This window comes from Drosophila guanche, unplaced genomic scaffold (genome assembly GCF_900245975.1).
Source record: "Drosophila guanche unplaced genomic scaffold, DGUA_6, whole genome shotgun sequence".
Taxonomy (NCBI): Eukaryota; Metazoa; Arthropoda; class Insecta; order Diptera; family Drosophilidae; genus Drosophila; species Drosophila guanche.
The window spans coordinates 15,221-42,855 of record NW_022995767.1 but is presented as its reverse complement, the minus strand read 5'-3'; the positions used below and the strand labels follow the sequence as shown (position 1 = coordinate 42,855).

The 27,635-nt window shown below is 39.1% G+C and overlaps 3 protein-coding genes across 4 annotated transcripts in view; 1 reads left to right on the top strand and 2 right to left on the bottom strand.

Annotated features, from left to right (window-relative positions):
• LOC117591193 (unconventional myosin-XV) overlaps positions 1 to 10,443 on the top strand; it is a 42,797-nt gene extending 32,354 nt beyond the window's left edge. The window contains exons 4-7 of one of the 2 annotated variants that reach the window (XM_034284331.1): positions 3,516 to 4,048; positions 4,118 to 4,355; positions 8,481 to 9,623; positions 9,706 to 10,443. In XM_034284331.1, the coding sequence (XP_034140222.1) occupies positions 3,516 to 4,048; positions 4,118 to 4,355; positions 8,481 to 9,623; positions 9,706 to 9,873 (2,082 nt within the window). In that variant the 3' untranslated portion in view covers positions 9,874 to 10,443. The remainder of the gene's footprint in view (positions 1 to 3,515; positions 4,049 to 4,117; positions 4,356 to 8,480; positions 9,624 to 9,705) is intronic. The other variant, XM_034284332.1, reaches the window with a different exon arrangement.
• Positions 10,444 to 10,565: 122 nt separating this feature from the next.
• Positions 10,566 to 13,576, bottom strand: LOC117591178 (protein jagged-1). Its single transcript, XM_034284304.1, has 8 exons — positions 13,501 to 13,576; positions 12,646 to 12,794; positions 12,433 to 12,571; positions 12,211 to 12,369; positions 11,822 to 12,013; positions 11,685 to 11,745; positions 11,488 to 11,618; positions 10,566 to 11,421 (listed from the first exon to the last, which is right to left on the bottom strand). The coding sequence occupies exons 2-8, from the start codon at positions 12,790 to 12,792 to the stop codon at positions 10,583 to 10,585; spliced, it is 1,668 nt and encodes a 555-aa protein (XP_034140195.1). The 5' UTR covers positions 12,793 to 12,794; positions 13,501 to 13,576; the 3' UTR covers positions 10,566 to 10,582.
• A 399-nt stretch (positions 13,577 to 13,975) lies between these two features.
• On the bottom strand, positions 13,976 to 15,621 carry LOC117591192. Its single transcript, XM_034284330.1, has 2 exons — positions 15,519 to 15,621; positions 13,976 to 15,461 (listed from the first exon to the last, which is right to left on the bottom strand). The coding sequence occupies exons 1-2, from the start codon at positions 15,619 to 15,621 to the stop codon at positions 14,941 to 14,943; spliced, it is 624 nt and encodes a 207-aa protein (XP_034140221.1). The 3' UTR covers positions 13,976 to 14,940.
• Between the last annotated feature and the right edge of the window lie 12,014 nt (positions 15,622 to 27,635).

Genomic DNA, 27,635 nt, shown 5'->3' with positions numbered 1-27,635 from the left:
TGTATGTACAGACATGTATGTAAATGTATGTATGAATTTCCGTTTTCTACATTCGTGATCAATGCTCATTGCCCAAGTACTCACTCCAGCTAAAACTGGATCGTATAGATTCTCGAGTCTTGAGTCTAAAGTCCGATGGAGGCCATCTGACCCAGTTGCGTCCCCGCGGTTCGAAAAGCTCTGCCCCATATAGCATTTTAGTACCAGCCAACAGATTTGGCTCACGACAACTCGCTCGGACTTTCGCTAGTTTTTTGTACTGGATGATGCTGTGTGCCTGTGCCTGCATACTGCTGTGCCTGAGCCCACCCGCCAGTTGGCATATCTAATCTGAAACCGCCATGCCCTGGGATACTTGTCTGAGGAACTCACATTCAATTGTTTAGAATGGTTGTTGGAATATTGACCATGATTATCCATTTGACATTTTTCCATTTGGCTGTGCCTAAAATTGTCTAACTCGAATGAAAACCGAATACTTCAAATTGCGGTGATTGGTTCGTTCAATCCGTTTTGTAATAGCAAAGTTGAGACGCTAATTCGAGCCTGACCCACCGAATCGGTAGCCATTTCTCTACTACTTCATTGAACTTTGCATTGGAAACTGCATATGTCTGCATACTGGCCTGATACTCGGAATTGATTGCTTTTGAAATAAGTTCATATGCATAATTCTGCCTATCCTAAAAGAGCGGAAATATTTTTCATATCCAAGTGATGATTCACAATTGAAACAACTTTACAATGTGGTGGCTGGCTGGTCTCCTTCCTGCTATCAATGACTGTAAAACACAGGGACCGTAAATAATGATTATTATTCTTTTTTTGTTTGAAAAAGTCATCCTTTCAACGTAGCGGCACAGAAGAATTAAATTGAGCAATAGACTGCTCTAAGGATAAGGTATACAAACCCACAACAAATTTTAAATTATAAGTTTCTAGCATAATTATTTCGGATAATAATTTTTTATAATAATTATTTTTAGTAATTATAAACAAAAACGAGAAGGGACGTGTGAGACGCGTCTTACGCGTCACAACTTTTATAACCGGCACTCAGTACTACATCTGCACCTTAGCGGTGTTTTGTCAAATTTTACATTTTTTCTTCATCTGACATCTACATCTACAACACTTCTCACACCAACACACTCCTTTAGCTCGCCTCCCTTCCCTGGACCCACACACTGCAGCGGCAGAGGCCGCTGACTACGCGAAGCAGAGTGTGAATGAGAGAATTTGAAAAAAACAACAAAAGCTGCGGGACGGGGTGGGTTTAGCCACTGCAAATAAATTTCTTCATTGTGGCTTTAATAAGGATCCAATCAGATTTGGTGATCTAAAAGATATGGTCATTCCCTACGAAATGGCTTTTTACTTTTCTTTTATCTTCAAAATTTTAGGTTTGGGTGGTTTTCGCCCTTTTGCGGGGGCGGAAAGGGGCTGGGCTCATTTTTTAAATACACTTGTAACAGTGTGAGTATACTGGATGCAAAATTTGGTGGCTCTAGCTTGTATAGTCTCTGAGATCCAAGCGCTCAACAAGACGGACGGACGGACGACCGGAAAGACGGACGGACAGACAGACATGGCTCAATCGACTTGGCCATTGATGCTGATTAAGAACATATATACTTTATGGGTTCGGAAACGTTTCCTTCTGTGCGTTACATACATTCATTTTGTGCACAAATTCAATATACCCTATTTACTCTTCAAGTACCGGGTATAATTTGTTTGAGTAAATTATTATTAAACATAATTATTATTTATAATTATTATTAAGATATTTCCTCAAGAAACGAAACCCACTTTTTTTAAATATATGGGGCTTAGAAATAGTCGAATGAAAATTTTTTTTCTATTGCGAAACTTTGTATTGATCTTCAAATCCGCCAATAAATGTTTTTGGACAGCAGCACTATTACCCTATCAATTCAGGGGCTGGAAATTCAAAATGTCACGGACGTATTGAACAGCACTTGTTCATCCTATTAAATAGGATATTTCAAATATTTCAATTTACTGTTTGCTATTATTTGAATAATATTTAATACATAAAATAGAGCTAGAGCTCTACAAATTGGCACGAATGTTTGTTATACTAAAGTAGAATTTCTGAAAAAATTTAGTCATTTGGACCCCGCCTACCTGCCGCCACCATACGAACTGGAACCTCGTTTTTATTATAAAAAAAGGTATTCAAAAAATTAAATATGATAAAAGATCCTTTAAAAAATTTTAGAACTTTAAAAAATATATTTGATTGACTGATTGAATGATTGCTTGGTTAAAAGTAATTTTATTGGAATCGCTCCAACGTACAATTGAATTTCGCTTAGATCGCTAATCTGTTTAACTAAGCAATAAATTGGATAATTTTCGATTGCATTTTAATAGTTTCATATTTAGTTAGTCAGTTTTTGTCAATACTCTTTAAATTACAACATTTTATTGCGTGTGCTTCACGATTGTTGTTGGTCCAGACCTCCAGCAGCGCTACATGATTGAACTCATTAGCATCTGAAAAATTTAATTTTTCGAAAAGTGGCAAAAACGGGCAAGAAGCATTAACATCACATGATTTTATAATAATTGGTTAATAACATGTAACTTGAACCTCTGTGCAGTGGTGTGCTGTGCAAAAGTAATAATCCACAGAAAATACTTGCAATTGTAAGTACCAAGTTAAAAAAACACACAAAAAACATTGGACAATTAAAAAACTACACTTAACTATCAAAAAACATGTATTAGCAATGAATTTAAATATCACGACCTATTATATCCATATTTATACTTTTGAAATTGAGTAACAAAACTGCAAGTTGCTCAATGTTTCCCGCACTTTTTGACAAGTAAAAGCATCTCAAAATCAGCGGACTTTGAAAGCTCGCAAAAAGGGGATGGTACTCCTTAAAAATCTTCTAAACACAGTTTTATTCGATCTTTTTATTCAGAAAATTTAAGTAGTATTCAAAATAAAACAATGGGCATATGGCTCTCTCGCATATGCCAGACTGTGGGTGCAAATATTGAAAACGTGCAAGAAAAGAAAGCAATTTAAGCAAATAAATAAAATCAGGAAACGGTGAAAAAACGCAAACACTTTCGTTGTCGAAAACTCGATGTCGAAACGTTGGTGGTGCCAGAGTCAGAGCCAGCGCCAGCGCCAAAACTCCGCCCTCGGCAGTTGTTGGTCTGGTATCTGCAATATATGGGAGCATAAATCACCGGGCCCGTCGACTCCCCAATTTCCACTGTCCACCGTCCACAGTCCACTGTTCGGTGGCCACTGGCAACCGGTCTGGCGGAGTGACTGGTTGCGCGGAGCTGCCCAAAAAGTGGACAACAACTTTCACATGGCATTGACATGGCTGGCGCTGCATTCGCATTCGCTGCAAGTCAATTCGTGAATTGCGAAGGATGCGCTCTCTCGACTTCTTGGGGCATTTGGAGGGTATGTCTGTTTGGACAGAAACTAACCGTAGCTATCCGCTCTGCTCTTTTTGCAGTCACAGTGTAAGGCATCGACGCTTTCGTCGGGAGCTCGAGCCGCCGCCCAGATCCTCAATGTTCCGCTGGAGCGCCTGGAAACTCGCCAGGCGCATGCGCAGCGCAACGAGCACGGCCACTTGAATGGGAACGAGGGGGAGAAGCAGCAGCAACACCAGAAATCGGAGCTGCACCACCACCTGCAGCAGCAGCATTTGGAAGATGCCCTCGAGGAGCAGCAACTGGCGACTGACCAGCATCATCAAGGACAGCAACAACAGCAGCAGCAGCAGCAGCAGCAGCAGCAGCGGTTTATGAAGCAGCAAAGCTACCTGCACTCGGCCCGCAAGCCGAATGCAGGCCAACAGTCCTCCGCCCTCACTAATGGCCAGTCCCACCAGTCACCCGATCAGCTTCTACAGCAGCAGCAGCAGTCGATGACACACCACGACCTGGACGCCAACTACATGACGGAGGAGACCAACGGCGGCACCCCGCTCTCGGTCACAAAATACTCGCTGCTCCAGTTCGCCATGCAGCACTTCCGCAACGAGTAAGCTCGAGGGCTGCACAGTTCCATGTTCCATGTAATGTTATAATGCCAATTTTTTTCTTTTTCCAGCCAACTGCGGGATGCCGATCGACACCTTGAGCGACACCAGTCCCAGGCGGCAGCCAACCGCGCTTATGCTGAGCTGGTCAAGTGGCAGGGCCATGCCATCCGCCTGCCGCTCCTCCGACTGCCCAACGACCTGGCCCCCCTCGCCCTGGAATGCTTCGAGTGCGTCCTCCGCTACTGCGGCGACATTCCACTAGATCCCGAGCTCACCGAGGTCAAGTGTGTCTACACGGTGCTAATGGTGAGTTCATCAAATGTTTCCTGTTATTGTTATATTTGATTAACCCATGAACTTAGCATTTAATTCATTTCCAAAAAGGTATTCATTATTTATGCGTATGCTTAGACCATTTTGAAGGGCAATCAATGCACATGTATGTCAAAATCAGTTAGTCACAAGTTTGGGATTAAAGCTGGAGACTTAAAATTGGCCGCACATATGTTAATATGTACTCGTTCATATGTATAGCATGCCGCAGGCCCGCTCGCTAATATTTACGACATTAGATGTGTGACAGCTTATTGTATCTTTGTAACTCTGTTAAGAGCCCTTTTTTTTTTTTGCATCCAGACCTCTGTTATGTCACACTAATACAAGTGTTTTACTAAATTTCACCCCGTTCCCTTCCGCTTCAACAAATGGTGAAAATCTCTCAAATCTACGATTTTGAAGAAATAGAAAACTGAAAGGGTATGTTGGCTTGAGAAATAATGTAAATAAATGTAGAAAAAAATGTAAGATTTAGAAAAAAAAATTAAGATTTTATGTTTACAGCCATCTCGCAAGTCATGACAGCCATTTTAAGTGACTCACCTAGTGATTTGTAAATAGTATCGTAATTTCAACCATTTAAAATCAAATGGTTGAAGACAAGACGTTTTTAATTCATAAAGTCCTTGAAGGAAAAGGGAAATATAAAAGAAGAGAAATAGAGAAAATAGAATGCGGAAAATGAAAATAAGATATAAATAAATATGCCGAAAACTAATGCGAATCTCTCTGGGTCCATCTATCAACAGACGAAATGTAATTTCACTTGTTTTACCCGGTACTCAAAGAGTAAATAGGGTATATTGTATTTGTGCGAATAACGGTTGTATGTAACGCACAGAAGGAAGCGTTTCCGACCCCATAAAGTATATATATTATTGATCAGCATCAATAGCCGAGTCGATTGAGCCATGTCTGTCTGTCCGTCCGTCTTGTTGAGCGCCTGGATCTCAGAGACCATAAAAGCTAGAGCCACACAATTTTGCATCCAGCTTCTGTATGCTTACACTGAAACCAGTGTATTTAAAAAATGAGCCACGCCCCCTTCCGCCCCCGCAAAAGGGCGAAAACCTTCCAAATCTACAGTTTTGAAGATAAAAGAAAACTAAAAACGCCAACAGATCACCAAATTGGGATCCGATCGGATCATTATTATAGCCACAATGGAGAAATTAATTTCCAGTGGCTAAACCCACCCTGTCCAGCAGCATTCGTTGCGCTTTTTACATTCTCTCATTCACACTCTGCTTCTGCTTCACTCGGCCCCTGCCTCTGCCCTCCCCCTGCCGATGACTCTTCCGAACCCCGTCCCGCAGCTTATATTTGTTTTTTGTTTGTGTGAGGGCGCTGCCTCTGCCTCTGCCGCAAGTCAGCAGTATGTGGGTCTAGGGAAGGGCGGCGAGCGTGTTGGTGTGAGAAGTGTTGTAGATGTAGATGACAGATGAAGAAAAAATTAAAAAAAATTTGACAAAACACCGCTGAGGTGCAGATGCACTATTGCCCCAATGACCAGTTTTGGTGGCTGTTTACGCCAAATTAGCGCAAAGGGCTTATGGCCGGGAGTAATTAGTATTTTGTATAAGTAAAATGAATTTGTAGTATAAAGCTATTGAATTGTTGCATTTACGACATACTTACAGAAGTTTGTTGCTATAGAACATACATGTAATATGTGAATACGATAGAGAAAGAGGAAGAACATGCATTTAAAGGTGAATATCGAAATTGAAAAGAAGAAGAGATTAAATTGATTTGAATTCCGACTCGGTCGAACAGCAGCACTTGGCTTTTTGTTTCGAGATTTTTATTCTGAACTGGTTGCGAGGAGTTGCGGAAACAGTGGCCAAAAGCTAATTTTTAAAAGTTAAAACCAAGACACGGTTTTTAACGCTCTGTATTAGAACAAGAGTGACCATCAAAGATGCGTACAAGAAATTTTCATAGATGGCGCCACTTTCGAAAAATCTGATGTGAAACCTGCACAGAATGTGCAGGGAAAAAGTACCAATTTTATTTCTGTTTTAAATATCTCATAAATTGGAACATACGATTAACTGATCCAATTTGTTTGATGCATTTTATTTAGTAGGCTTTTTACTACGTGTTCTGTAATGTGAACGAAATCTAGTGGTTGGCGATGTTTTCTACATCTAGATGTAGTCCTGAGTGCCGGCTATAAAAGTTTTGACGCGTAAGAAGCGTCTCACACGTCCCTTCTCGTTTTTTTTTCGAGTTTTAAATTTTCCCTTTTTCTACATCTACATCACTTCTCACACCAACACGCCATCACGCCAACACTTCTCAGCTCGACACCCTCCCCCAGAGCCACACCATGCATGAGGCAGAGTGTGCGAGCGAGAAAGAACGAGGAAAAAAGCAAGCATAAGCAAAGCTGCTAGAAGGGGTGGGGAAAACAAATGCAAATTAATTTCTTCATTCTGGTTATAATAATGATCTGAGCCGATCTTAATTCGGGGACCTGATAGATATGGCCATTCTCCCTGGAATTGCTGCTTTAGTTTTTACTTATCTTCACAATTGCGGATATGAGAAATTTTCGCCCTTTGTGGGTGCGGAAGGGGGGACGGTGCGAAACTTTAAAATAAACAATATTCAGTGTGATATCACATGAGTCTTCATACACAATTTGGTGACTCTTGCTCTTGAGTCTCTCAGAAGGAGACGTCAAACAAGACGGACGGACAGACAGGCAGACAGACAGACAGACATATAGATAGATAAAAGCTCGGATGTTGATGCTGATCAAGAATGTATATACTTTGTTGGGTCGGAAACGTTTCCTTTCATACACTTTCGCCGACAAATACAGTAGCCAGTTCACTATGGGTAAATGGAATTAATTTTTGCTAAATTTTTGAATGGGACTTTAATTTTCTGATTCTGAATATCAAGATGGAATACAAATAGTTTAAGAAGATTTTTACGAAGTACCCTTATTCAGAGGAGCTTCGCACTGTAAAAAAGTGCGGGAAACATTGAACAACTTGCAGGTTGAATGTTAGCTCGGTACAATATATTACAAAATAGCGTAAATATGGAATTTACAGGTCATTATATGTAGATGAACTTTTAATAAATCTTTTCCGATAGTTATTTTGTTCGGGTTTATTTTTAGCTTTATACTAAGAAATGTCCGTGGGCTCAGTTCACCAAGGTTCAAGTTACATATTATTTCCCAATCAATATACCAACAACAATCGCTTGAACTTCGCGTACTTTAGAAAGGATTGAACTATTGAAATTTAAAATAAAATATCAAATTTATTGCTTAGGTAAACAAGTACTAAATGCAATCGCACGTTGGAGCGTTGGATTACAATCAATCAATTAAATGTATTATTTTTAAGTTGAAAAATATTTTAATATTTAATCATAATTCATCTTTTAAATTCATAATTATAATAAATACGACATAAATGGGCTTCAGTTCGCATGGCGGGCGGCAGCAAGGCGTGGTCTAAAAGACTCAATTTTACTTATATTTTAGTTACTTTAGTTTTATTTTTAGGATTAATGACAAAAAGTTGTGTTTTTTGGGATCTTGGGCTGTGTATTTAAACAAAAAGGTATACAAATATGTATTGAGATGAGGACTCGGCACCCAAACGGAGTATTTCAATGTATTGGTTGTGTACGAATCACTGTAATACTCGTGTAAGTGAGTTGCAGAGCCGCGGCAGAGCCATCTGCTATGCACACTTAATAGTGCTGGGCTGAGCCGAGCCCTGATTTAGATATATACTTACCACGGAAATGCCCACTTTCCATCTTATAAGAGATTAAAAAAATGCATGAAAATAAATTCATATTTAATCGAAAATTTTCCAATTGAAGCAATGTTAGATGCCTGTAAAAGACAGAACGAGTCAAGTCGTAGATAAATGAGGAATATATGTATTAAAGGAACTATATTCCGCATGATACTGTCTTCAGGTTATTTGAGTCGTATTTATCCCATGTACTCACCAAGTCTAACTGTCTTACCAGCTTTTTATTGCATTTCAAATTAAATTTTTCATTGAGTCTAATTTCCCCTTGCCTTCTCCTTGGCTTCTCCCTGCCTTTCCCTTGCAGCATTGTCACAAATATCTGGCCCTGAGAGACGAGGTGTACTGTCAGTTGATGAAGCAGACCACGGCCAACCGATCACCTTGCCCGGACAGCTCGCAGCGCGCTTGGCGCCTGCTGAGCATTCTGGCCGCTTACTTTGGCTGCTCAGATGCCTTGCGGCCGTACCTGATGGAGCACCTGACCTCGGCTGCCTCGGACCGCCGTCGTTCCTGCCACGGCACGGCTGCCGTCTGCCTCACCAACCTGCGGAAGACGGCGCGTTGCGGCGGCCGCAAGAACGTGCCAAGTGTGGAGGAGGTGACGGCCGTGTCTGCCGGGCGCTCGGCCAGGCGACAGATCTACAGGTTGCCGGGGGGCGCTGAGCGGGTGGTGAACACGCGGTGCTCCACGGTGGTAGCTGATGTCATAGCCGAGCTGTGCTCTCTGCTGGGCGTCGAGTCGGAGGCGGAGCAGCAGGAATTCTCGTTGTACTGCATCGTGCAGGGCGACGCCTTCACCATGCCCTTGGCAGCTGACGAGTACATACTGGACGTGACGACGGAGCTGCTCAAGTCCGGGCAGCCCTTCTATCTAATCTTCTGCCGCTCTGTGTGGCACTTTGCCCTCAAGCGCGAGCCGGCGCCCATGCCGCTATATGTGGAGGTTCTCTTCAACCAGGTGGCCCCCGACTACTTGGAGGGCCTGCTGCTGGAGCTGCCCGGCAACGGGGTGCCCATGCCAGAGATGGTGCGTGACATGGCCAGGATCGCGGCGCTGCTGCACCGAGCCGCCGACCTCAGTCATGTGCCGGCCATGAAGGAGATCAAGTTTCTCCTGCCCAAGCCGGCGCTTGGCATACGCGAGATACGGCCGGCACAGTGGGTCGGCCTGGTGCAGTCCGCCTGGCCGCAGGTGGCCGGCCTGAGTCCAAGCCAGGTGAAGGCCCAGTTCCTCAATGTGCTGGCCGCCTGGCCGCTCTTCGGCAGCAGCTTCTTTGCGGTGAAGCGCATCTGGGCCGAGGAAGGGCCGCACGTGGAAGACAACCATAGCCCCATGTGGCGCGACCTAATCCTCGCCCTCAATCGGCGTGGAGTGCTCTTCCTCGATCCCAACACGCACGAGACTCTGCAGCACTGGAGCTTCATGGAAGTGATATCCACCCGCAAGGTGAGCCCCACTCCACCCCCCACACTTCTTAAGACGCAGTTGATTATCAATTCTCAACTCTATACTTTATACTTTCGACCAGGTGCGCTCGGAGGATGGAGCCCTCTTCTTGGACATGAAGGTCGGCAATCTCATGCAGCAGCGAGTGATTCGCGTCCAGACGGAGCAGGCGCATGAGATATCGCGGCTGGTGCGCCAGTACATCACCATGGCCCAGATCAGTCAGCGGGACAAGCGGGAGCTGAATTAGGGAGGGCCAATCAAGAAGCAAGAACTTTTGTTTAAACAGTTTTCTAGCATTTTGGATATTTTAACAGAATTATTCTCCTTCTTATTGGAAGTTTTCCGCATAAACTACAATTTTTTTTTTTTCGTTTTGTAAGTTTTATAATATATATTTTCATGCTAACAGAAGCCCATATACAAGATATGTACATGCAAGATACATATGTACATACATACATGCATATATACATAAAACCTTTTAAATATGTACACGTGCGAGTGTGTATAGCTTATGTGTTGCTGGTCCTTTAGTTTTCTTTGTTTTCCAACTCCCCCCCACTTGGTGGCGCTTGAATGGCCATATACATATGTATGTAACCCCCACCCCCACAACCTTTTCTCCCATCCCAGTATGCTTATCGTTTTTGTCTTAGATCTGAGTTCTGTGCTTTAGGCAAGCCAAGTGCAATGCGTGGGCAGCATTCGAATGCTCTGACACACAAATTTGAATATTTTTCAAATTTGCAAAATAATAATTTTATATATTTTTTTTAATTGGCTAGGGCGAAAGCTTAAATAAATTAAATTATCAAAAGTTAAAATATGTTCGTAAATCTACCATATACATTTATATGTATCTATGTATATGTGTGTACATAAACATAAGTAAAACTAAATTTCCACAACAACAATCACAAATAAATAAAAAGGAATTAATTATTATTGGAAATTAATTAGAATTTATTTGGTAGGAATTGATCGCTGCCGTCCACTTCTTCTTCGTCTTTCTCGTCCTCGTTTTCCTCATCATCCTCCTCGTACTCGGCATCCTCCTCGTCATCATCATCGTCGTCATCCTCGACGGCCGCTGGTCCATCCTTCCTGCTGGTGAAGGTGGTGGTCACGCCTTTTGGTGTCGTTGGTACAGCTGGCGCCGACGTTTCCTTTTTCTGCACATGGCCAGCGAAGTCTGTGGAAGATTCTGTGGGGCCAGGCACAAGAGAGGGAACTGCCCAACTTGTTGCATTACCCTTCGCTCCAGCCATTGCTTTTGCTGCTGTCGCTTTTGGTGTCGTGGCGGCATGCCCCATTGATGTCGCCCCATCAGGGAGCGAAGCAGCAACGCTTAATGCTTTATAAGTCGTATTGTGACTGCCAGGGACAGAGCCAGCACCAGCTGCTGGAAACGTGGCCATCGTTGACGTTGTTGCCGTCGTCCTTGTCGTGGCGATGCTCGGCGGTGCGGTGCCTGGTGTCAGCGTTGTTGGTGCGGGCACAGCTGCTGGCAACTTTTCCACCTGTCCCACTGTGTTGCCTGAGGCATCAGGCACACCTTCGTTCACGTCAGTATCCACACTGCGCACATCGTCCAGCTCCAGCCCAAGCTCTAGTGGCGGTGGTGTAATAAGCTGTGGCGCCAAAGAGGTTAGCAAAAAGTCATCGCGTATCTCGCAGTTCTTTCCGAGGTACCCCTGCCGACACAGACACCGAAAGCTGCCGCCCTCGCGGCTCACCGACAAGCATTTGCCCTCGTTTTCGCACGTCCCCGGGTTATCCGTGCAGTAGCTCAGCTCTGTGGTGAATGGAACGTTTGGTTATGACTGTAGGACCAGCCTCGCCTCGGGTTGCAAGCACTCACTTTCATCGCACAGCATGCCGCCCCAGCCGGAGTGGCAGTTGCACTCCCAGGGCGCCTCGCAGTCCCCGTTCGCGCATCCTGGGTAGGGGAAGCACTTGTCGCACTGGCTGCCCGTCCAGCCCACCTTGCAGCTGAATGAAGAGTGATGAATGTGAATGTGTATCTAGAGGGACAGGTTGCCTCGAGCTCCTACTTACCGACACTCGCCAGGCTTGCGGCAGTACCCGTGCTGCGTGCTGCAGTCAGAGGCGCACAGAGCTGCAGGGAGGGGACACGGGATGGGAGAGGAGAGTCAACATGTATCGCAGGACACGGACGCGTTCGTGGAACTTACGCGTCTGGCAGAGCAGGCCAGTATATCCGGGCAGGCAGAGGCATTCCAGCGGCTTGGTGCAGGTCCCTTGCTGGCAGCCTGGCATGGTGGCGCACTCGCTGCAAGTGCGTCCCGCGTACCCGATGCGACAGCGGCACTCTCCGGGTGCCTCGCAATACCCTCGGGTGCTGTGACACCCACTCCGACAGGTCGCTGCAGGACGCAGAAGGAATGTGAGAAAGAGATATAACTTCTGATTATATGTAATTGGGAGCAACGGCCCCAGCGGTACACAGGATTATCTTTGAAAGCAATCATGTCCAACTTGTGCCCCAACTAGAACTACAAACATACATAGTCAGTCGTATGTATTGCTTTCCGAGAGTTTTCAGAGATGCGATTCTACTTACGTTCTGTGCAGAAGAGTCCAGCCCATCCGGGCTTGCAGATGCACTCAAAGGGCTTGGTGCAGTCACCGTGCTGGCACCCGGGCAGCGGAATGCACGTTTCGCACATCTCCCCACTGTATCCGATGCGGCACCGGCACTCGCCTGGCCGGTGGCAGTACCCTGCAATGGTGGGATCCATATGTATGACGTATACACACTCGCATGTTTGTAATAGTTTCTTACCATTCATTGGATCACAGCCCCGCCGGCACATGGGCACCTGGCAGAGGTCGCCCTGCCATCCGGGAAGACAAGTGAAGTCTCCTTCCTCGTCGCACAAATAGTGGGCGTTTGCTTTAAGATTCTGAGGCTTCTCGCACGCCTGCCGCAAGAATCGATTGCTGCGAATTAGTCGCTTCACTCCCGAATACTGAGTGGGGGGACAATTACACTTACGCGTTGTTTCCATAGCGGAATTTTGGAGCCGCTGCTTTGGCGAACTTCGAAGTTTCGCAGGAATGCCCATCCGTCTTCTATGCTGAGTGTGGCTATTATTGTTGTCAGCAGGAGCGTCGCCTGCCCCCCTAAATTGCACGGCAACATGCCTGGTCGGTGGAAAATAACTTTTAGCTCATCATTTACATGTGTCACTAATGTGTTATATTTTTTTTTTTTATCGAAGACAGACTTTTTAGTCGAATAATGCGCATTTCTTTCAATTTTTTGTGCACTTTTCATGTGAGAACACACAACGGTTGAGGGGGAAACATAAAGAGAGTAAGAGCTGGTTATGTTACAGTGTTACAATACGTAAAATAGAGAGAGCGAGAGAGAGAGATCGCGTTATATGCGAATCAACAACGTAGAATCGTATAATTTATTCAGGCTATAATATTAATCCGATCTAATCCAGCTTTGTCATAATGGCAGGTACAATTATTATCTAGGATTCCTTCAGTCAAAGCTATAGGTGATTATGTGAAAGGAAAAACCTCTCAATGAAATGTAAGAAAACAATATTATCTACTCTAGGGTCTAGACTCTAGACTCTAGACTCAAGACACGTATCAAAAATATAATATGTTTATTGTTTGGCCTAGAGCGGGCTGGATCATAAAAAGCAATCGGCCTCTCAGACACAATTAGCATGTTGGAAGACAACTTTCTTCTGGGCATGAATCACAAAGAGGGGTAATCAGCCCAACCCGCTTGAAAAATTGAAGCGTTGATGACTGAGCAGAGCACATATTATTGTTAACTGAGTAAATCTTCCGTAAGATCAATCGATAAATAATGTAGAATTGTCTTTACTTTGAAACTGCGGAACGGTTGAGCTGGATCTACTCAGACAGGTGCGTGCTTGTACTTGCACACGGTCAAACTTGGTCTGCGCTTGCTTTGAGACTAACCAACGACTGCGCTGTGTTCCCTCTTCTGGCCTTTACCGAGAACTCGAGGCCGTCTCTGAGTATTACAAATGGGAGAAATTTCAAAACCGGATTGCTACGTCACTCACGCCTGTCACATACTCGTAGACAATTGGGTCAAACGGTAATACCGAATCAGCTGGTCCGCCCAGTTCCGTCCCGTCCAGTGACGGTAAACAGCCGCCAAAAAAGTTGTGCCAAGTTAGGAACTTTCTTGCCCAATACCAGCAGAAAGAGAGAGACAATGAGAGAGAGAGAGACAATGAGAGATATATGTAGATATGAAAAGAGAGAAAAGAGCGGTGAGTTATTTTAAAATTAAACTCCTTCTTTATTAAATGATTTCAGTATTTGTTTAATTATAGGTAATTCTATGAAATATTTTCGACATCCGTATGTACCTAGAATCCAATTTACCGCTAAGGTCCAAAGTTTAATTCCGACTTAAGAATGTTTTCAAAGGGTAGGGCCGGGGAGGCACCCTCACCGCCACTCTTGGCCTTTATATGTCAGTGTCTGTTGTTGTGTGTACGAATGTTTTGCATGATGCAATATGGATCGAATGCGGGTGCCACTATACGCGTATGTATGTTGGTATGTATGTATGTACATTTGTACATATGTACGACTATGTGTGCTCGTAGAAGATTGAATCAAAGTTCTAGACACTTCTAGCATTCCATTCCAAAGATCATTTCGTTTCTTCCTTTTTACTTGTTATATAGTTTGTGATGAATTACGTCTACTATCTACCAATCCCAGCCAATACAAGATAGAACATCATGTCGTATCTCTACACCCGTCGTGCAATTTTTTACTTTAGAGTTTCCCGCCAACTACTACAATAAGAATGTATATTTCCACAATTCGAGTACGCTGATTCGGTCCTTTAAAATAATCAACTGAGAGCTGTTACAATGCCTTTAAAATAACGTGTGATTTGACTTTCCACGATCTTAACTTGGTGTGGGCACAAAAAAAAAAAAAGATTCTACTCACTACTAGTACCTACATACATGTAAATTTATTCCTCTTAATTACTTGGGGCTTTAAAGTTAAAGTTAAAAATTGTACATACATGAAAATGCTGTGATAGTGATAGTGCGGAAATTAATTGGGATCGGCTTAGGCCTCTAGACGTTTGCGACTGGTGGGGACTGTGGACTGGGGACTGTGTGTCCCTTCGCGCCAGGTTTTGCCTTTGCTTTTGCTTTTTTCTTTTGGGTTTCCTTTTTCCGAAGCACCGTAACACACCATAACCTTCATAAACGTTCTCCATATTGACGATGCGATCGAGACTACAATTTATATTAGAGGGGAGCGATTAGACGAAGATGAACTGCGCGTGGCTGCACTTCTTGGGGGGTCCGACGGTGAGGCGGATAAACTTTCCGCGACACGACGGCGCCGGCAATGCGCTCCAGCTCATCGTGCGGCCAGCGAGACCCTCTCCGCGGCAGTGAAAGCTCGGCGTTGGCGCCGGTGGCCGCGTGGCCGGTGTGGCGCTCTTTTTGGGACTGCCCCACGGGCGGTCGCGGTGCGATCGGATATTTGCCTGGCGGTGGTGCTCCCTCTCGTAGTTCTCATTGCTACCTGGATCGAGCATATTCTGGGCATTTTCAACCGCCATTTCCCCCTCCTCGTTGTTGTTTTTGTCGTCTTCGTCATTACTGCTGCTGCTGTTATCCTCGCTCTCCCCCGCACTGGAACCGTCCTCCTCCTTGTAGGGCCCAGTGGTCGTGGATGAAGCAGTGGGGATCGCAGATCTGACTGCAGTAGTGCTGGAGCCGCTTGCACCATCCTGGATGAGGGCCCCGAGATCGCAGCGCACAGTTATTCGATCACCTGGACGTTTGACAGAACTTATGAGTTGTTGCTTCCCCCATATGGTCACCCACTTACCCTCCAGCATCAGGTTGTAGGGCGTCAACTTGTGGCAAGCCTTCGACGCCTTGATAACCTCGAACTCCACGCAGTACCTGGAAGTGAACAGATTAAAATACATATGTTGTTGTGGGCATGCCATCAATAGGAAGTTCTGGCCATCGATCTTTGCTGAAGCTAAGTACAAGTACTTGGTACTTCAGTTACCCTTTTTAAAGACAAGGAGGATATTTGTATGCCAATGTAAGCTCATTCTAAAGAAGCGATTCGGGGGACTAACCGATAGTAGAAGGCAACTATTTCCACAATGTCGCACCGTAAACAGGAAGCGCACCGCCGAGCTGCGCAAGTTTAGCAGGAATAGATGCATCGCTGTCATACGCTCCCTTTCGAGACACTGCAGTGTAACCAGTGCACTGGCTAACAGCACTACTCGACAACACCGATAAATTTTTTCCGCTTCGAACCAAACCGACTTTTTCTTTTTTAAAGGATTATGGTTCTTTTTCTATAGCAGAAAGTAAAGTATTATTTTTGTAAAGTATTTTTTAGGAAATTTTGGCTTTAAAAACTCAGAAAAAGTCGAAAAAAATGAGATCCTGTATCCACTATGGAGAGACGGATGAGCTATAATTGTTCAACCAACCCAAAAAAAACTTTTGGAGGGTTGCGCGCCCACTGTTAGAGAATTTCTGTCTTCAGATTCGAAAAAAACCTTAGCTAATTAGCTAGCTTTTTAAAGTTAAAACTTCGTAAAAAATACCTCACAAAAATCAACATTTTTGCATTTGAAAGCTTAATATTTTTCAATTGGTAAGTTAAGACCACAAAGTATACATTATACATGCGTTTACAGCTTTATGGAAAGTTGAGCTCATTTCAACCAGATGTACAACAAAAATATATATAATTTTGTCAAACCATTTCTAAGCACCACATCTTTCAGAAAAAGTTAGTCTGGTCTGAAGCGGCAAATCGTGCCGAGTAGTGTAATCGCCCATATTAACAGGCTGGGTGCCTCATGAGTACAATGATTTATATCACAGCTGTACCGACGAGGAATGGGAGGAAACAGTCGAACACCTGTTCCGCTAATGCCAGGCCCTTAACAGAACGCGGCTAATGCACTTGGGCACACCCTTTTTAACTGATATTTTAGAAATATCTACAATCTATCCCAGAAAGATAGCACGCCTTATATACGCAACAGGGGGGATAACTGTTGACTCCATGTCTCACATTGTGGAAATAGGAAAGATTCTCCTGCGGTATCACAACGGGCCGAGGCCGCCCTAAGTGTGTCAGACTCACACTTAAGTATGTTAAGTATATAACTTAAGTATATGTAATGTACCTTTCCATCGCTTTCTCTGGATACACAATTCCCATGCCCTTCGGGTCCGTCGACTCATTAGAGGAAATCTTTGGTCTGCATTGAGATGCAGAACATTTTAATTACTGCATTTGTGCTTTCCGAACAACAGAGCTTGGGCGGGTGTGAGTGGCTATTATATGAGCAAGTCCCTATATCCTTACTGCTTTTGTGGCTCCCTCTAGCGGACAAGATGTGAACTAACTTTGTCAAAAAATCCATGATCAATAATCCTGGACAGCACCCATCAAACAACTATCCCTCTCTCTGCTTATGTGATTGGTTCCCTGCACCGATTCAAACATCCCTCAAGCAAGTGTTTCATCCCGTCCCTTTCAAATGAATCTGCGGCACTATTTTATTTTGGGATCGTTTATTTCTTTTGGTTTTATGGTTTTGTGGTGCTAATGGTTTTTTCTGTAAAAGGTCCTTCTAGCCCGTTGACTGTTCGTTTACTTTCGTTTTCGATTCTTTTGTCTCTGCGTATGCCTAACACTGTCCTCTAGTTACATGCCATATAATAGCTACTCACAGCTACAAGCCTTCTCATAAGCTAGTGGATTCTAAACGAAGATGGATGACCTCGAAATTATTTTTATAAACTCGCAACCTGAGACAACTATAGATCTGGACACCCAGGCCGAGTCCGTGGTCCTTTCGCTGATATTCGGAATTAAAACGCAAGAATATATAATTCAATGGAACGTCTTAAGTGATATTATGTGGGATGATAGTCTCGATGACCTATTGACTGCCGCTCCGATTGACGAAATTCAAACATTCAACTTCACGGATGATGACAGTATATTCGATTTGGTCGATGATAATGACGAAGGTAATTATAACGACAAAAGATGACAAAGATAATGAACGATTCGAGGAACTTCTTCGCGACAAAGATAATATCGAATTAATAGCTGCGGTAGAAAGAGCCGAGACATAATTTTAATAATATTCTTATTTATGTTTAATACAATTAATTGATGTATTTTTCTACACATAATATGTAATAAATACAATATAAATTTAAAACAATATTTATTTTCAATGGGTATTTTTTTTTTTACTTTGGTTTCACTCCACAGAGACTCATAGGATGCGTTTCTTACTTGGTTTTTCTAAGGGAGAATTACACAAAAAGAATAAGTAGATTTTAGGTAGAATGCAGGTACTATTGAATGTATTTATTGGTTGAATTTCACATCATATTAAAACATCATGAAAAGTCAAGTGAAATGTACATATTTATTTTATTTCTTAATATTTCATTTATTGTGTAATTGTTTTAAATATTCGTTATGCTTTAATAAAACATGCATACTGAGGTCAAATCTAAGCCAAAACTGTATAGCGCCGGGACATGAGTAACATTGGTAAAAAGATGATTTTGATTTTTGATAACTGAAGTTATGAATTTTAAAATCGTGATGTTTCAGTCCATTGCGGGACCCAAAACTTCTTTTCATATAACACAACTCGCAATAAAGCTCACTCATTTCGAATAGCAAATGAATTAACGTATCTTAAGAAGTAGATGTTCTTATATGGGGTTTCGAGTTATGTATGAGCATATGTTAAATGTAAAAAACATAGCACACGGTCCATTTTTATATATATATATAGTGTTTTCATTTGAATGGTTTATGTACATACGTATACATGTATGTATGTATGTATATAAAGACAAAAAATAGAATATTTGAAATCCTTTTCTCATGTCTGGATTTTACATGATTACAACTATATACCCAACGCAACAACCAATCAGCATAGATCTCATTTTAGAAGAAAAGACGAATTAGAGTATAAAAGATCATGTAATCATGATTAAATAATTTAGTATAAAACATTGTGTAGTTTGAATAGTTTCATTTTTATAATGGTATGTAAGCTCTTTGTATTTTTTATATATAAAAGGATAAACAAAACTTTATTAGACATGTACATGCATATGCGTTCCTAGAAACACTTAACGAGATAAAACCACCGATTGGATACACCAAGGTTGAAGATCTATGTATAGGATTTGCGTACAAGATCAATGGATGTAAACTTAAAAAAACATAATTTGGAACAAAGGTAAGTCCTTTATTTAAGTGATAAGGACAATGAGCCGCTTTGGATATTTTTACCTAAAAGTTATGTGACTAAATTTTTCACAGAAACACCCTTTAGATGCTAAAGGAGCATGGAATTTCACATCTTATATATAAAGAAAAGAGATGACTAGATATAGCACTCCCCATTTCCAATTTGTATGTAAAGAATAAATTAAGAATTCAAGGGATTGCCTCTCTTATACATAAGAGAAAAGAGACAACTAGATATTTATGTACATAAAACATAAGAAAACAGGTTAAAACATAAATACATTTGGGAGTTAGAAAGAGATAAATGGTATAGACGGTATATGGTAAATGGTATAGCAATTCGAAGAGATGATTTTCGATAAGCATTTGAAAATCGTGGAAAACCTCATGGTTATTTTGGAGGATCTGGAGGAAAAGGAGCTCAAATACTCAAGTTCGGGTTTCACTATAAGCTGTGCCCCTGGAGCGACGACGATGCTACCGATGGACCTGAGACATGCCTTTGACATACGTCACCGGCAAAGACAGCCCAAGCTATAGACCTCATGCTTAAATATTATTGATTAAATAACAGAATAAATCCCACTAAAAAAAAAAACAATTTTTACTTGAAAATATAAATGCGTTGTTTTTTTATTTTTACTTTTAAACAAATTTTTTAAACATTTTCATTATAAGCTTATCATTATAATTAAAGTCGCTTTTCTTAAATTGCTTAAAATAAAATTAAGGCTTTTTTTTTGCTTTTAAAAATTCCATATAGGATACAGTAATGACCACATGTACTTGAAAAATATCCTTGAAGTAGTTTTTTATTGAATGTAAACTTTAATGAATTATTCCTTAATAATTTTAAAAATTCGTTCTTCTGAGGATATTGACCATACGAGTCAAAAAATTCAGCTGAATGCTTATTATCAAAGTAAAATGCAACCCAATGCTTTCCTGGACGGTTTGAAGAATCTGTGTTAGCTATAATTAAAGCAGGATATGTAGAAATTATTTTTGGGAGCCTATCAGAGGGATAAACTCCTTTAAAAATTGTTTTTGTTTTTGAATGCTTTTAAAGCAAATTATCGATTTGCCATGTATTCATTTTTACAGAAGAACACGTATATTTCGATGTTTATCAATATCAATCATTGAGTCATATTCACAGTACACCAGACAAGTAACTGCTTCTGTAAGACGCTCAGAAAAACGTCCTTCAATTCGGATGGATCCTTGAGAAATCAAATTTGAGCATACAGTTGAATTATGATGATCTACAGTTAAATCAAATGCTAATATAAAACTGTTTTTATCAAACATTTCCTTTGTGATTTGCAAGCCTTGATCATAATGTCTTATACCACTTGATCTGAATAACATATTATATCCTCCAGAGCTTTGAGCATTTTCAGAATTCGAGAAATCAAATTCAAGTGCCTGCGATGGTACTTGCACTCCATTTACCATTAGATTAGATCTAATGATTTGAGCGTTAGATTTTGAAATGCTCAAAGTTGAAGGGATTTAATGATCGATTTCCTGAATATGATTTGTTTTTTACCATGCAAAAAGCTAAGAAATTAGGAAGCTGTCCAATAACTGCGTTGTCAATTGATAGCGTATTATTTCCGGGATATATTGTAAATGATTTTACTTGAACTTTGATGTATGGATAAATGACACTTTTAGTTTGTAAAACATGATGATGGGCCAATAAAATGCTTGGATTAATAGTTATTAGTAGTTATCAAATAGAATGCTGTTTTTTCAATGTTAAAAGTTATCCTCAAATCAACATTATTTATGAGTAATTTTGGCTGATTAAATATATCTCCATGAACTTTTCCGAACAGCTCAACCTTATTAATGTTTTGAAATATAGTTTTGAGCAGAATGTCCCCATCGGTCTTAACATATCGACCAGATATTAATTTTCCATAATTAGGATAATACCCTTGAGTAGCTAAGTTACTTTCACTGGCATCACTACCATAGTTTAAAATCGTTTGCAAATACGATCTATAATGATAGTTATTATCGCTAAGAGAAACCAATATATTATTTAAATTGACTGATGAACTTCTGAACATTGAATGCAAAATATTATTCACTACTCCAACATTGCTTCCTTCAATGACACCATTATCATTTTTTCTTAGATGTACAAAAAGTCTTAAGTACACACTTGACAGGTCTCGATATGTTTCACCATTTCCTAAGCACACGAATTCAATTGAAGAAGCATTTTTCAACTATGCTATGGGGTTGTATGAAACTTCTTCAGTTCTCAGAATAGAGCTTTGTGTGGGATTTGGTTCAATCAGATCCAATTCGCTTTTCACACATTCAATATGGGTGGTCGTTGTGATTTCCTAAAAATATATTTTATTTTAATTTATTGGATGATTTTTTCTTTATTGCTCTCGACTGCGTATGTTTGCGTCCTTCTTTAGATGATAAATGAGTTCGTTTTTTCCTAGACCTCTTTTTATTCTTTTAACCTTCACCATTTTTTAATCGTGTAATTTATTTATTGCTTTATTTTGACCGATTTTGAAATGAAATATTGCTTTGTTCTTGGATGTTTCTTAAAGGTTTTCGACCAAACTCTTTCATTACAGCCTTTCCAGTTTCAGAGGCTTGATTTTTAATAGCATTTATCCCCGAAAGGAAGAGTGGTTTTATATAATTAAAAAGGCCACTAAAAAATGTCCAATTCCTCTACCCTTTTGGATAACTCTGAGTGTCACATGTAGACTTTCTATATGATTTAACCCACCGCCACATTGATTTAAATAATATTGTTGATAAGATCTCGTCATGATGACTATTTCTACTATGAACTAATTTAGATTTGTACAGTTTTATTTAAAGCATTTCGATTCGTTTTCTGAAGTGTAGAGTAATAAGTATTGGAACTGTAGAAGATTCTAATGGTACTTTATATCTTTTGGAATCAGTAATTAGTTTTGAAATTTCCTTTGGTGACCATATTTCAATAGGATAATATTCAATATTTTTGAATTGTATGAGTTGCTCTTTTCCATTGAAATATAATACTCTAAGACATCGGGGTCTCTTGTTTCCAACACATCTTGGTTTAATAATGTCAGTGTAAACCAAAATCAATCCAGTTTCAAAAACTTCAGACTTAAATGTTTCATTTTCATATCTAAATGTTTCACCATTTACTAAGCTAATAACGAACTCTGTTGTTTCTGTACATATAATCGAAGAAATATTATGATTGACTGGTGTATATTTATTAAGATATAAGTCTGTGATTCCAACTTCACATTCGTCATTCATGTTTTCAGGAATATTTACAATGTTTTTAAATGCACACTTAACGTTATCATGAAAGACATTTAACGAATCATTACTGAGTAATGTAACGAAAAACTGTGTTGTAAATGTCATTTTTTGTTTTATGTTCTTCACCGTTTATTAATTGTAGGGAACCCAATTAATTTTGTTTTTTTTTTTCCAATTTGCAAAGGTTCTCTGTTTCTAACAGATCTACTCAACTTTTCCCGTCCGCTTACATATTTCAAGTCTTGTAATGGTTTTGGTTCTTTTTTATCCCTCTTAAGTTTTGCTCTTAGTTTTTGCTGCTTATCGGTAAGCTTTACTTTAGACACTGCTTGTATTTTTGATACTAGAGTGTCTAAAAATGTAGTCTCTAAAAATGAAGTGTCGTTTACGTTTCGTTTATTATGCGTTGACTTAAAAGTATTTTCAGGATTTAAATCTTCATCGTCGCTGAGATTAGGTAAATCATGTGACTCACTATCTATTGAGAAATCCTTTTTTGGCTGAACATTATTTTTATTGTAAAGAATATCAGTTGTGGGCATTACATCAAATCCGACTGAGTCGTCTTGTGTTTGTGTTCCAATTTTTTTAGATGATGGATGTGATGTTTTCAGACTAGGTCGTACATCCATTGTCTTATTTCTTTTTTTATTTTGATAGTAACACAATTCTGGACGTATTTTGATCCATTCAATATAGTCACTAGTTTTCTTATCATTTAAAATAGGTAAAAATGTTATATTAATTAAATCGTTTTCATTTTCACCTTTTATTAGTTTTTAATAAGCATTCGGACGCATTCAAATTACTTTGCTTAATTGATGCATATTTCTAAGCATAATTTAATATTTTTCCAAAAATCCCCGAAAGCAATGAACTGATTCGAATTTGTTCTCTTTTAAATGAGAACATTTCTTTTGGAAATGAATGAAATTTTGGGCATGAAATATAACCTAATGCATTTTTATACTTTTTGAGAGCATATAGTTGAGATTTTGATATCTTATGATTTCCATGTAATGTGTTCAACACTATTTCCACTAATGCTTTCAATAACTCAATATCACAATTACCTATAATTGCATTTCAAAGTTTGTGGTTGGCCCTTTAGTTCCTGAGAGTTCTCAGGATAAATTTGTCTTGCCAAGCATTGAAATTGCAGTTTATCTCTGGGGTTTTTGAATGCAACGATGTATTTTGTGTTTAGAGAAATATCTCGCGTATGTGATGATTTATGAAATATGTTTTGTGTAACTACTATTACAGATAAGTTCCTGTGGTGAGATCCTCTCGTGAAAAGCTCGAATACATTTTTATTAAATCCACCCATCATCAAGTTACTAATATTAAAAGAATGGGTTCATTAGCTTCATTTTCAATTGTTTCAGGACTTCCTTTATAGTATTCGATGTTATTGAAATTTGGCTTAGCGTGCTCGTCACCATAACACCACAGTATTCGATCAATTGAAATACTTAGCATTTCATTCCTTTTGTTTATTAAATTTTATAAAAACGTTGTCTTTCCAGACCCTGAAGGACCACAAATTAGCATTGTAAAAGGATGTATAAATTGTTTAAACATAGCTGATGTTTTTTTTTTCATAAGTTTTAATTATTGAAAATTTATATAATATTTTCTATCCTTTAAAACCATTTATTCTGGTTTCTCCTGATCGCGTTTTTTGTGACAGTTCTTTTCGTAATGAGTATCAGAACCGCAATAATTGCAGTAAACAACTTCTGTGTATCCTCTTTTGCGTTGATCACTTCCAAACAGACGCTTAAAGGAATCCATTTTAAACAACTACTTTATGCAAGCGCTTAATCCATACTGGGATTTTATATTCTATACATAAGTTTCACCATTACAGTTTACATCATAGTTCAAATTTTCCAAGATAACAAAAAGCTTGAATACATTATTTAGTGCACATCTAAGAGGAACTTTTTTGTGAATTCTACAGTTGGTAAAATAATTTGGAAATAAGGTCAGACTTTTTCCTATATCAATATCAATAATGTTATTTGTTAAATACTTAGACAAGAACCTTTTCTTAATTCCACCACGTACTATTACGGAGATAAGTCTGATTAGTATTTCACCTAAACTTAAATACGATATTTCACCATCTGACCAGTCCAAACTATTTATGGTCTGACGGTGCATGTTCTGCTGTTTAATCATTTCATGATCCAATTCATTTAGATGATATGGTGGTTTGAAATGAAAGAAGTTTGGTGTTACTGTTCCGGTTGGCATAAACACCATGTCTTTAATAAAAAGTTGTTTATTATTCCCAAAGATATATTGAAAATAAACTATCACGTTTGAATTCCTGTCGATCGAGTTCATGTCGGCTTAAGATTTTGTAAGAAACTGAATCAGTCAGGGCTATCCATCCCATTTATATACCGCCCAATTCCACAAGAGTTCTTAGTTAAAAAAATCATTCAACCCGAATGGACACGCAGCAATCAAAAAGAATTTGGTCCACCAGAAAGAAGCAAGACCACGAAGTCATTTTCGGGGTCGAATATTCTGTAGTACATAATTTAAAACTAAAATGCGGGTTTTCAACTACAAGAAAATTCACACCAATGATCTGGATGCAACAAAGCAAAAACAATTTCATTGGACTAGACAAAGATGAATGGATACAGTTGATTACCTACAAGGAGTATATTCAATTAAAACTTGATCAGTATGATTTCTTGATTCCTTATACAATTATAGATCATCCCCTATTGAGCACTATTAAATGTAATTTTAGATTCAGAAAATTCGATAAGCAGTATATTTTTACAATAAATCATTTTGGAAATAAGATTGAATTTGATGGCGACTCTTGCAGTTCATTTTTAAGATTAGGTATGTTTTTTACAAAATTTTTATGTTGGAATACGATACTTAAGCAACAAATTACATTCCTGTACTATAATAATATTATTCCTAATTGTGCTGCTCTACTAAAATTTGATATTAAACTTTCTGACTTAGACGGTGCTTATGATAAAAATGTTCAAATAGATTTAACGCGTTTATGCTTTGAATATATATTCAAGTAAAACGCGATGTTCTTGAGTATAATCAAAATTTTTTGAATACGCAATCATCCAGAAACAATAATAAAAAATACAAATAAAAATGAGTAACCAACAAGTTGTGAATGAAATACATAAGCCTGCCAGAAAAAACTTTATCCGACGTAAACGTAATGGGAATTAATGATACTTGGCAAATCGACTTAGTTAAAATGATACCCAATTGTAAGGAAAAGAAACGAATTATTTAGATATTTGCTAACCGTGATTGATACATTATCAAAGTATGCATATGCAGTTCCCGTTAAGTCGAAAAAAGCATTAGATGTGCTATCAGCAATGAAGAAAATATTAAAACTATCTAACCATAAACCTAAAAATATTCAATCTGATCAAGGAAAGGAGTTTTTTAATGCTTCCTTCACTGAGCTTATGAAAACAAATACCATAAAATATTACCATACATATACACACACCTAAAAGCATCTATTTGCCAACGATTTAATAGAACATTAAAAAATCGTATGTGGAAAATGTTTAGTATGCAGGGAAATCATACCTGGATTCATAACTTGAAAGATCTAGTAAATGATTACAATAATTCATATCATCGAACCATATAAATGAATCTTGTAGATGTCAACAAGCAAAATGAGGAGTTTATATTGAAAACAGCTTGTAAGATTTGCAAGGTTTTCCCTAAACACAAGTTTTCCATTGGTTAGAATAAGTAAATATAAGGGATATGAACCGAACTGGACAACCGAGGTTTTTAAAATTTCAAAATTAAAGTCTACCAGTCCAGCAACATATGAACTGGAAGACTATATGGGGGAAATGATTATCATTTTATGAACAAGAACTTCAAAAAGTGAAAGATGAAAATGCTTTCTTAGTGGAAAAAATAATCCGACGAAAAAGGATCAAGTTTTTGTAAAATGGTTATGGTTTGATGAAACACACAATTCCTGGATAGATAAACAAGTATATTAAAATAATTAAACAGCAAGAAAACATTTTTGTATCTCGTTTTATTTTTTATAACATTTAAAATAGTTTAAATTACATAATAATTTTAAATATTTATAATTTAAATTTTTCTATAATAAATGCTTTTACTATTATTAGGATCTATAATATTTACAATTTCAAAGAGATTAAATATTATCGTTGAAAAATTATCGGATAATATAAATCTTTTGTCATCCTTATAATTTAGACTTATCTTATTTGCAATTTCAGTATAAATTTTATGACCTCTACTTCTGATTACTCTCTGCTGTACATAATATGTTTTTTTTATGTTTAATGCATTCAATATACTGAGCATGTAATAATCGTTTAACTACCGACTTTTTTACTCCTTTAATCTTTTTGACGTTCTGGTCAGGGCTATTATCTTTGGCAACTAAATAAGAGTATGCTCTCGCTTCTAACTCTGCAAATGAGGTCATTATACGACCCGCACTTTCGTCTTTCATGAAACCTAGTTCTTTGTTATTGCCCCGATTTATCCCGAAATGTTTGACTCTTGGTAATTTGAGGTATCAAATCGACTAGGATTGTCTTTAATTAACCCATAAAAATCTTCTTTTGATGATATAATAAATGAATCTGTATCCATGTAGAGTATTTTTGATGATGGGCATTTTAGAGAATGAAAATTATAGAAATAGTCATACATTAACCATTTTGAAAGTTCTAGTACACGAACTCCAATGTATATGGGTTTATCATACAAAATTCTTGATTTAGTGGACTCAATGGCAGCTAAATTTTCACCAAAGATTTCAACACTGTGAAAATTATGTCTAGCTATGCGTTGTCTAAACCCTGCGGAATTTTGTCTTGAATTATAGTGTTTAATTGCGAATGCGACCTAACGTCGCTTTTCTACATTCTCCATCGTTTTACCGTAGACAGCATTAACCATTAATTTATAAAAGTTTATCTCAAACTCATTCTTAGCTAATTTTCTATGGGATGTATTTAGATAAATATAGGGTTTAAGCCAACAGGATTGCTTAAAGGATAATAAAACTCGCGATATTTTTTGTAAAATAATACATTGTTCTATGCATAACTGCAACTGTTTCAAATGTATTATATAATTCTTTTTATCAGATAAGTCACCTATCAATTTTCATTGTTTTCCGCCTGGAGGAATCTTATTTTCGGGGCAAAACTATTATGTTTATTGTGCATAGCATCAGGATATTGCAGATCTACTTCTAAGATGTATCCTACATCCCTGCAAGCAGGCATACTTAGAGTGCTGAAAGATTGAATTTCACCGTTACTTAGAAATTTGAAATTGGAATAT